This window comes from Garra rufa, chromosome 5, assembly GCF_049309525.1.
Source record: "Garra rufa chromosome 5, GarRuf1.0, whole genome shotgun sequence".
Classification (NCBI taxonomy): domain Eukaryota; kingdom Metazoa; phylum Chordata; class Actinopteri; order Cypriniformes; family Cyprinidae; genus Garra; species Garra rufa.
This window is the reverse complement of record NC_133365.1, coordinates 7,897,917-7,910,212: the sequence shown is the minus strand read 5'-3', so window position 1 is coordinate 7,910,212 and position 12,296 is coordinate 7,897,917. Positions and strand designations below refer to the sequence as shown.

The following is a 12,296-nucleotide window of genomic DNA, read 5'->3' as shown; positions in this document are numbered from 1 at the left end:
AGTTATGTTTCAGTGCCAACGAAGTTAGAAGATCACATTCCTTAATAAAATATATGATTTGTATTACATACAATGTCAAGCCGTTTTGAAATTTGAAATTACATCTTGAGATGAGTGTGCATTAATTGCATTACAGAGATTAAACTATCAGTTGATACATCTGCTTAAAATGATAAGTAACTGTTGCATTACCCTTGAAGCATAGCTTTTATGGAAAATAGTTCATGTTTCAGGAAAGATCATTTGACACCAGTTACCACAGAATATGACCCAGATGGACTACACTCCCAGAAAAAAAGGAACAAAACTATACCTTTTAGGGTACAAGTAGCTGTCACTGGGGTGTTACCAAGGGTACAATTTTTTGGGTACATAATTGTACAATAAGGACCCATTGTGTACCTTTAAAGGTACCTTTATATGTTTTGTTGACCAGGAACAAAATTGAACCTCTGCAGTACCTTTTTTTTTTTTTTTACTGTGTAGGCTATCTATGGATGTCATATTTCATTCTTTATCAGATATTGTTTCTACGGCCCTATGTACCTCTTTTACAGAACACATTTTCATATTTAACATTACTGAGTGCAAGATGTCATTTTTATGTTATCGCTTTTGGGCTTTTAATGAGTTAATGGCTACCCTGGTAAAAAAGAATGTATCAAGAATGTTGGTACACAAACTAACCCTGCTGAAAAAAAACATCTAAAACCAGCCTAGGCTGTTTGGCTGTTTTTGCCAGCCTGGTTTTAGCTGGTCATGCTGAGATTTATTTTATCAGTAAATTCCACATTACAGTATTTCAATGATACCACTGTGTCTGTACTGTTCTCAGTCTACAGTAAAAATAAAAATAAAAAATGAAACCTGTATCACATATTTTGTACAGCTATATTTAATGATTGTACTTGCAAAAACACATTGAAACTATGGGTAACTCGTGTATGGGTGATCTAAAGTAATGTTCCTACGATATTTCATTATAAATTTGTTTTTTGAAACAATGCTTCTGCTAATGCAAGGCTTCTTTAAAGATATGAATGCAATATGCAAAGTTTTGAACACTGGACAGCCTGTGTTACAAATAATGACTGTTTTAAGTTTTGTATCTAGAGTTTTGAAAAATGATATTACAGTTCTGTTATTAGTGCAAAAACGATTGTAAAAAAACTGTATTACTAACAATTCCAATTACAGAGCTCTCTAATTCAATTCGTAGTAGTAACAATTCCAGTTAGGGAGCTCTACAAATTAATTTCTACCATTCATATGTCTCCATTGTCTTCCATTCATTTTTAATTACAGAGCTCTACAATTTAATTATTACTAGTAACAATTCCAATTAGAGAGCTCTCTAAATCAATTTTTACTAGTAATAATTCCAATTGCAGAGCTCTCTAATTCAGTTTTTACTAGTTACAATTCCAATTTGAGAGCTCTCTAATTTAATTATTACTAATAAAAATGCAGTTACACAGCTCTACAATTCAATTTTTACCAGTAAAAAACACATTAAAGATATGTTTAATTGCAGAGCTCTGTAATTGAATTAAAGAGCTGTCTAATTAAGTTCTTACTAGTGACAATTGAATTCGAGAGCTCTCTAATAGGAATTCTTACTAGTAAAAACTGAATTAAAGAGCTATTGGAATTATTACTAGTAAACATTGATTTAAAGAGCTCTCTAATTGTAATTGTTACTAGTAGGAATTCAATTGTAGAGCTCTTTAACTGAAATTCTTACTAGTAGAAATTATGTTGTTAAGCTCTGTAATTAAAAATAAATGGAAGTCAATGGGAGACATATGACTAGTAAAAATACATTTGTAGAACTCCCTAATGGGAATTGTTACTAGTAAGAATTAAATTAGAGAGCACTGTAATTGGAATTGTTACTAGTAAGAATTTAATTAGAGAGCTCTTTAATTGTAATTGTAAATAGTAAAATATAATTTAAAGAGCTCTTTGTTTGGAATTGTTACTAGTAGGAATTTAATTATAGAGCTCTCTAAATGAATTGTTACTAAATGCAATTACAACGAGTGACATTAAGTATATTTTAGGCTATAAGAGCTGCGATATCTGTTTTGTGCAGCATAACAAACTAATTTCTGTATTAACATTTTATATTCATAAGTAGTAACATTTCAAAGCAGTATTTGAAATAGACAAATACATTAAAAACACTGCATTTTTTAATTTATTATCGTTTGTGATCTACTAACTTTGTTGGCACTGAAACGAACTGAAAATGAAAAATTAATACACACTTACTGCTGGATCCTACACACACACACACATGCTCTGATCCAGCATCAGTATTACACATTATATGATAAATACTTAAGAAATGACAGTCCTGTGGTATATTATGTTATTTTGTTGAAATGTATTTATTTTTTTTTAATAAGAAGAAAGTACGCCTGCTGGACATGCCGGCGTGAGATGCCGCTGCTAGATGCCGATGCCGCTGCTAGATGCCGCTGCGAGATGCCGATGCCGCTGCTATGCCGCTGCTAGATGCCGCTGCCGCTGCGAGATGCCGATACCGCTGCTATGCCGCTGCTAGATGCCGCTGCGAGATGCCGATGCCGCTCTGGCATCTTGAGATGCCGCTGTAGCGGCACCTGCCGGAGAAAAACAGCGGCATCTCGACATGCCGCCGGAAGTGCCGCTGCGAGATGCCGATGCCGCAGTTTGAGCCAGCCCTTACTGTAATTATTGCAACCGTCAGTTATTCGTGAACTAACGTTAAATCTCCTGTAAAGGGTGTTCTTTTTAATCCTACTTAAATGATCAAATGCCAACACATCAGCATCAGTGTCTCTATGTTTAAGGGCAAAAAACAAAACAAAAAAACGAAACATTAAAATAACAGAATAAATGCAATATGTCATGCACGTTCATATTACCCGCTGCTGTAACGTTAGCCGTTTTATTAAAATGCTACGCATTTAGCCTTATGTGACATCTGTTTTAATATTGTTTATCAACGGTATAAATTTGTATATTGTTTGGATCAACTAGCCAAATAGACAGAAATTAATATTTATTCATAACCATACTGAAAATAAGTAAATATTGTTAGATGATTCTAACTGTCTAGCCAACAAGCTTGTTGAGGTAATTTTTAGATATATAAAGTCCAAATAATTTTATTCAACCACCTTGATTACATCAGAGAGAAAAATAAAGGATTTGATGTTCAGAACATGGTAACTACAGTCATTATCAAAGTGGGAAGTGATGCCACTTATATATTTATATATATTTATATAACTATTTAATTATATTTTCCTTAAAATGTTATTTCTAACTTCAGGCCTTATCTTCATATCATATATAACTGCAAAACATTCTGCGAAACAACGAGCTTTAAAACACTTTTTTCTTACTGGTGTAAATTAGATGCTTAATTCTCTTTAGACAGCTTTAGAGTAAACATTACTACATCACTCTCGTCAACTGAGTCCATATCAACAACAACAAATATAAAATTGCTAAATAAATATATCTATCAGTTTTTCTTTACTTTTATACTTTCACTCGAGTAAAATTGAAAAAGGAGTACTTTTACTTGAGTAATATTTTATTATACGTATCTGTACTTTTACTCAAGTACTTGATTTGTGTATTTCATCTACCACTGGACTTTTCTGAAGAACAGCAGGCTGTTTAACTGTTCAGGACAAACAAGAGACTCATGAACAACTATCACTAAACAAAAAAAAAAAAAAACACCATCAATGCATTATTTTTTTTTGTTTGGTTTGTTATTGTGGTTGTTGCGTGTTCCCTGTGTCTTTTATGTTTGTCTATTTGAAGTCCATTTGTAGTCTGTATTGTTGATTAGTCTGAGTTCCGAGATCTGTCGTGTTATCTTAGTAAAACTAAGTAAAAAAACTTTCCTTTTAAAATTAATAGGCAACCCCCTTAGCTCTACGAGACTACGAGATTTAATATTATCCTGGTGAATGTTACTTTTAAGGACATGCAACTCTTTGGAGGGAGATAAATATGCCAGAGGACAATTATTTTGCAATCAGGCATTATCTAGTCAAGCTCCGTTGCCATAAGAGTGTTTGGAGGAATGAAAATGTGCATTCAGATTTTGGCAGCATCCTCATAGCTGGTCCTATATTAGTCTTAATAATACCACACTGATAATAGTTTGACTTTGTTCTTTGTTAGTCAGAAAGAGTGGAGATTTAAACAAACTACACTGAACATATCATGTTATTCCTGTTCAGTTCAGCCAGGCCCTAAATATATATAATTTATTCAAATGTATTCAACTTGGAGTAGCGACGGTAATCCACTCCAAATTGATCTAAATGGCTTGAAACTTTTGGCTTGCTGCCTGGAAAACGAGTTTTTAAGCTAATTGAAGCTGATAGCGTCATCTGATATAGCGGGGTGCTGTTGCTAATATTCACTTGACCACTTGTCTTTTATTTATGTTTAGTTTCTTTGAATGCGTGGCTGCAGGGTCGCCTGCCGGAACAGCAAGTGTGTAAAACACAACATGTTTTTATTATAAAGGGTCTGTTTCATGTCACGGTCGATTACTTGCTCTCTGCTCCTCGCTGTTGTTTTTAAGAACAGCTGATTAAAATCTGATAGCAAGTTTCACACGCTACAGATCTGTAATATAATGCTCAGCAGTTTCTGGCTGCCTGTCCATTAGGCCCAAAAATGCTGAAAAAGTGCTTATGGAGTTTTGCACAAAAAGCATTTGACTTTGTAAACAAGGTAATAAATGCATCAAACTGAACTGAAGCTTTTTAGACACTTAAATTCATGTTCATTTGAATTAAATGTTCAATTAAAAAATTCACCCAAACATGAAAATTTGCTAAAAAAAAACGTGTAGATGAGATTTGGAAAAGTGCTCACCAGTGGATCCTCTGCAGTGAATGGGTGCCGTCAAAATGTGTGCAAACAGCTGATTAAAACATCACAAGTAATCTGTGCAACTCCTGTCCATCAATTAACATCTTGTGATGCCAAAAGCTGCATGTTTGTAAGAAACAAATCCTTTATTGAATGTTTTTAACGTCAAACTGTTGCTTCCAGCTAAAATATCCATAATCCATGATAATAACGCTTCCTCCAGTAAAAAAGACATCTGGTCTGAATCAGGAGAGAAATATGCACAGATTAAGCACTGTTTACAACAAAAACAGTCCAAAAAGTTCGAAACAAACATGTTTAAGATTATTTTGATTTACAGTGTTTATCAGCTGTTTGGACTCTTATTTTTACGGCACCCATTCACTGTTATGCTAATATAATGCTATATTTAGGCATGTTTGTACTGACGTACTTGAAGTCTCAAGTACTTTGCATGTGCTTTAGTATTTTAGTCCACACTAAACTTTGTGTAATTCTTTAAAGCGCAACATAAACTATTAAAACATAGATTTAAAATGTACTTGAAAGTGAAACGTTTATTGTGACATTACAAAGTGCACTTTTTAATTAGGCGTGTTAAATAACAGTCATCTGAAAGCTGAATAATTAAGCTTCCCGTTTTTGTATGGTTTGCTAGCATAGTACAATATTTGGCCGAGATTCAACTAAAATCTGGAATCTGAGGGTGCAAAACAATCTAAATTTTGTGAAAATCACCTTTAAAGTTGTCCAAATTAAGTTCTTAGCAATGCATATTATTAATCAAAAATTAAGTTTTGATAGATTTTCAGTAGGAACGTTACAAAATACCTTCATGGAACATGATCTTTACTTAACATCCTATTGATTTTTGGCATAAAAGAAAAATCTATAATTTTGACCCATACAATGTATTTTTGCCTATTGCTACAAATATACCTGTGCTACTTATGACTGGTTTTGTGGTCCAGGGTTACATATGCTATCTGCAAATGTATTTTATAATTTTTTTAATATCCTTCTGGACTAAACTACATGTGCACATTCAATACATCTAAGTGCACTTCTTTTTGACAAGGACCATACTTAACTTTAGAGTTCAAAGCATAACTTCAAACTCTGAAGTCTCCCGAGATCTTAGAGCAATAACATGTTCCTCTGGACATCCGGCACTTCTGTTAGAGGACAGGAGCTTCCTGAGATCCGAATGTCCCGTTCTCAGCATTCCGGCCACTCTGTGCTCTTCCAGGATCAATTTCCTGCTCCTCGTTACTGGTGAAACAGCTTTGCCGCACTTCTGCAGCTCCTTTGAAAATATCAAGCTTATTGCTCCTGAGGTCACACTGAGCGGTCAAACCGCAAACCTGAGTCGATGGAAAACCCATCCCACGTATCTGATCCCTATCTGGCCGTATTTCATCAGCGCTAGAGTCGGATCGCTCACACCGCCTTCATTGCACCCATCAAGGACTCGATTCCTTCCCAAATAACAGCACTGGAGCAGTTCTCACTCACAGCGCGTACAAAGGTGTACGATGACACGCCGGAGGTTTTTGATGATGCTTTGAGGACTGAAGTCATTGAAGCAGATCTCTGATAATGATTTGGATTCAAGAATGATTGAAAATCAATCCTGCGGTGCTTATGAACCGTGTTTTATTCTCATTACTACCAGACTGACTGATTTAAGAGCCCAGTTGTTGACTGAGGATGAGGTGAGCGAAAGTTGTGATGAATAATTAATAGGGATGCACCGATTACGATTTTTCAATTTTCACGGCCAACGACTGCTGATTTTTTACTATCAAATGGATCGATTCTGATACCATTCACTTTTTTCTTCTTCTTTGAGCAAGAGACTAGAACTAAAGAGTATTTAATTTTTTCTTGCAATCAAGGAAATGACTGCAGTGCCATTTGTGTAGTCCAGAACACAGAACAGATGAAAATATAAAAAACAAAACAAAACAAACAAACTGGTGCATCTCTAATATTTAACCTACTGCTGGAATTAAAGAGATAATTCAAAATGACATGTATTTACTTATCCTTATGTCATTCCAAACCAATGGCTTTTTTCATTTCTTAAGAAATTAAATAAAATATTTTTAAGCATGAATATGTGAAAACTTTTCAGTACAATCTTAAAAATAAAGGTGCTTCACTATGCCATAGAAGAACCTTTTTTGTCTAAATGGTTCCACAAAGAACCTTTAACATCTCTAGAACCTTTCTTTTACAAAAGGTTCTTTGTGGCGAAAGAAGGTTTTTCAGATTATAAAAAGGTAAGAAAGAGATGGTTCTTTAAAGAACCTTTGACTGAATAGTTATTTGATCCAAACATGGTTCTTCTATGGCATCGCTGTGAAGAACCTTTGAAAGCATCTTTATTTTTAAGAGTGTATAATGAACCTATACAATGAGCAACAGAAAAATCATCATAGTCTGACATCTCCTGGTCACTCTTTCCTTAACTGTATGTATGCAGCATGAGCATTTTGTTAAACAGCATCTTTTTAAAAAGAAAGTCATTTTTGAATGATATAAGAGTAAGTGACAACAGGATGTTCACTTTGGCTGAAGTAAATTTATTTTGACTGCTTTTGTTTGAATCAGTGTTTTAAATTTGTGGTTATCTTTGTAACTTTGAGGACTTAAATAAACTAAAAAACACTTGAAACTTGTCAGATGTCAGGAAGTTCGAGGTAACACTCTTCCGACTGAAGTCGGAGAGTGTTTTAAGCACAATTGACAATGTCACCTTTAGTTTGAAGACATCAAGAACTCTTAGAGAAATCAAAAGAGTGTCGGAGTAAAGGAAGCTCGTTTACCTGTGGTTTGATGCTCTGAAAAACCTGTTTGAAGTTGGGAAAATGGATGTGTTGGTCAGGATGTCATAAATCCTTTGCATTTGATGTCAAAGTTTGCTACCAGAGCCTCAGGGCACACATCTATCTAGAACCTAGTGGTAGTGCAGAGGGCGCCACATTGAAGCACATATGTTGTGTATGAACAATATAAAATATACACTGCAATTCAAAAGTTTGGGATCAGTAAGACTTATGTAATGTTTTTTTTTGTTTTTTTTTTTTAAAGAAGTATATTATGCTCATCAAGGCTGCATTTATTTGATAAAAAAAACAGTATTATTGTGAAATGTTATTACAATATTAAACAATGGTTTCTATTTTATTATATATTAAAATAGTGATCATTTTTCAGTATTCTTTGATGAATTTTTTTCTTTTCTTTCTCTAAGTCTTTATCAATTTAACACATTCTTGCTGAATAAAAGTATTAATTTGTTTAAAAAAAAAGAAAGAATGCAAATTTACTGACTTTGAACGATAGTGTATATTGTTGGGGGATTTTTTCTTTGTTCTTTTTAACTTTTTAAAGTGTAACAGGTTCCAAAAAATATATATTTAGCAGCACAACTGTTTCTAGCACTGATAATAAATCAGCATATTAGAATAGTTTCTTAAGGATCATGTGACATCGACCGAATACTGATGTAATGATGCTGGAAATTCAGCTTTGATCATAGGAATAAATTAGAATTTAATGTGTATTAAAATAGAAAATATTACTTAATTTAATTGCTATTTATCACATTTTTCTGTATTTTTGATCAAATAAATGCAGCCTTGATGAGCATAAGAAACTTCTTTAAAAAATATTCTATTAAAAGTTTTATTGATCCCAAACTTTTGAACGGCAGTTAGGGCTGAACGATATATCGTTATCGTATCTATATCTAGATATGAACTTTCAAGATATTACTATCGAAAAAAGCAACGATATAGACGATATAGATTTCCCCTCTCCGCGCTCGCCCCGCCCTGCATACAACTCTGGCAGTCACACAACGAACATCAGTTTTACGAGTGCCCTTGAATGCACCGCTAAAGACAGCGCGCACACACTACAGAGACAGCGGAGAAATTAAAAAGAAAGAAAATGAGTGCGGGAGATAATGCGGCCGGTGGTAGTGCAGAATCTGACTTGGTGCCAAAACATAAATCATAAATATGACGTGTTGTGCAGGTCGTGCTTAACAAAAATTGCGACTAACGCCTGTTTCACACATACTCCGTCTGCAGTGCATATGCGTTGCGTATTTTTTTCCGCACCCATGTTAACGGATTAGAGCGTTCACACTGCACGCGTTTGCTGTCCGGCAGTACGTCCCAGAAGCGGTGCATTTGCAGCAGTGGATTAAAGTGACAGCGCATTGTTAGCTGTAAAAATGAACATGGATTGACACGGAAATGTGGTGATTATACCATAGATGCATATTAATGAAGTCTACTGTGTTTTACAGTCAACACGTGGCTTTTTGGCTAGGTTTAAAACTAGGAAAAGTGCACTTTTAAATAAACAAGGCAACATAATGCATTTGTCCAGGTAGAAAAGTTCTTTAAGAGATTGTTTTTAATAACGATTTAATGCGAAAGGCACGAAAGCCGACTGTTTCTGTCTGTGATAAGTTTTAATTTAAAATATTTGTGATAGCCCAATTTTAATAAGAAAAGGAAGCTATACCTACCTATGCTGTCTAAGCAAGGTAGCATAACAAACATGTTTCACCACCTGAAACAACACCATCGGGTGCTGCATGAAGAGTGCACGACAATGAGAGAAACACTGGGGACTTCTCAGTCATCCCAAAATAAGCCAAAGCAAAGTTTGATTGCTGACGCGTTCAGTAGCGTTATGCCGTACGAGTCGACGTCCAAATGCGGGTTATTTTTTTGGTAATTTATGTTAATGTTGATGACTGGCAGTGAGTTCTTAAAAATAAAACTACACTTTCCAAATTTTTTTGTATTTTAATGTCTTTTTTTTCTGAGAAATGCTTGGTTTTCACCGAACCCGTAGTCATATCGTATCGTATCGATATCGAGATATCTGGCATGAAAATCGAGATATGAAATTTTGTCCATATCGTTCAGCCCTAACGGCAGTGTATATTTACTTAATAATATCTTTATTACATTTTATACATACAAACACATGCACCCTACCAATCACACGTTTGGAATAATTAGGATTTTTTTTTTATGTCTTTGAAAGAAGTTTCTTCTGCTCATCAAGCAGATAGTACTGTTTTTACTGTTTATGTTTTGTTTGTGTGTGTTTTAACAAATAAATGCAGCCTTAGTGAGCAGAAGAGACTTATTTCAAAAACATGAAACATGTTAATTATTTCAAACTTTTGACCAGTGGCGAACACTGTATATGTTTTATATTATATAATTACAGGTTGAGCTCATTAGCTTATGACTCCATATGCAGTCTCAAAAAATCAACATACATTAACAATTAATCAGGACTATTTTCGCCATTCTGATTGTTTGCATTGTAACATTATTCTCATGATAGTTAACTCCAGCCCACATCTGACCGATGTTTTGTCTGTGTCTCACAGAGATGTCAGGGACGGGGCCAGACATTTCTCAGGTGCACTGGAAGCAGCAGTGGCTGGAGAACGGGACGCTGTACTTCCACGTGTCCATGAGCAGCTCTGAGCAGCAGTCGCAGGTCACACAGCCCACCGTCCGGGAACCGCCACGTGTCCTGCACGAACACATGCACCTGCTGCACATCTCTGTCATGGTGAGTACTGAACATATTGTACACACATCTCTACACAACACAACTCATCTGGCTCACAGATCATCTGGATTTAGACATAGGACTTAAGTTCTTATCTACTTAAGTTCAGTTGCTGCCTTTTTTTAAGTACAATGCTTGATTATGTTACATGGAGAAAACAGTCTGTAATGTAATTTGCAATCTATAAAATGTCACGTCTTCCTCTTTACTGTCGCAGTGTGTAGTTGTCATTTAATTGTAATAAGTTGTAAAACTACAAGTTTAAAAATAACCGTGCTAGTGCAGCAACTAATAGCCAGGGAAATCCTGTAAATTCACACTCATTTTTTGCAGTGCATTCAAAACAGCACCCACAGCTTTCCATGAGAAGCAGAGAGAGGTGATAAATAAAGAGAAGCAGCTCAATATCTGTTATTGCATCAGAACTAACCCGCAGTTTCTACTTGGCAAAATAAATAAACAACATTCTCTCCTGCTCTGCATTTTCAGTCAGAATACATTCTCTCTTTCCTCACAGATGTGTGTTTGTAGTCCATACACTGTCAGCCCTAATAAGTTCAAGACACTCGTTCAAATGCATTGCCTCAAAGTAATGAAGGTCTCAGTGCTCCCATCCATAGGGCAAGAGGGTCACTCAATGCTTTGATGAGTATGAAAACGATGTGAATCAGATGACACGGCCTTTGAATTCACCCGATCTCGACCCACCTGAACACTTTCACAGAAATATAAGGCTGATGTTTCAGACAATCTCTACCACTGTGACAGAAAGAAAAAGAAAGAAAATCACACTCGTCAAAATAATACCAAAATTGGCAAGTCAATTGGAATAAATTAAACTTTAACTGACACAGTAGAGTCAAAAGTTTACATACACCTTGCAGAATCTGCAAAATGTTTGACCAAAATAAGAGGGATCATACAAAAAGCACGTTTTTTATGTAGTACTGACCTGAGTAAGACATTTCACTTAAAAGACGTTTACATACAGTCCACAATAGAAAATATTATTTGAATTAATAAAATTAATAGAAAATGACCCTGTTAAAAGTTTACATGCACTTGATTCTTAATACTGTTTTGTTTCCTGAATGATCCACAGCTGTTTGTTTAGTGATAGTTGTTCATTAGTCCCTTGTTTGGCCTGAACAGTTAAACTGCCTGCTGTTTTTCAGAAAAATCCTTTAGGTCCCACAGTTCTTTTGGATTTTTGACATTTTTGTCTATTTGAACCCTTTCCAACAATGACTGTATGATTTTGAGATCCATTTTTTGACAGTGAGGACAATTGCGGGACTGTCTGGATGGCAAATAATTACTTGCAGTTAAATCCTGAAAAAAACAGAAGTACTTATCTCGGCTCCTGTTGGTGTTCTCCCAAAAGTAATGGAAAGTCTTGGTGCTTTATCACATTCTGTTAAATCTACCCTTCGTAATCTAGGTGTTCATATGGGACAAGCCTTCAGTCTTGATCAACATGTGAATTATTCGTAACTGTTTTTATCAGTTAAGGAAACATCGCAAAATTGAGGTCAGTTGTGTCCATAGCGGAGATGGAGAATGAGTATACATGCATTTATTGTTGCAACTCTCTTTTTACCTATCTTAGTAATTCATCCCTTAAACGTTCACAAGTAGTTCAAAATGCTGCTGTTAAGCTTTGAACCAAGTCATGTAATTCTAAGAGATCTCACGTAACTCCAGTTTTTATTTCTTTACATTGGCTCCCTGTCAAATTTAGAAGTCATTTTAAAGTTTTTGGGATGGATTTTGCATGGTCTAGC

General features: G+C 35.1%; 1 protein-coding gene across 1 annotated transcript in view; it reads left to right on the top strand.

The window, feature by feature from the left end:
- Positions 1 to 2,520: 2,520 nt before the first annotated feature.
- The window catches only part of LOC141334403 (astrotactin-2), a 157,654-nt gene continuing 147,878 nt past the window's right edge, over positions 2,521 to 12,296 (top strand). The window contains exons 1-2 of the mRNA XM_073839465.1: positions 2,521 to 2,668; positions 10,325 to 10,512. Of these exons, the coding sequence (XP_073695566.1) occupies positions 2,521 to 2,668; positions 10,325 to 10,512 (336 nt within the window). The remainder of the gene's footprint in view (positions 2,669 to 10,324; positions 10,513 to 12,296) is intronic.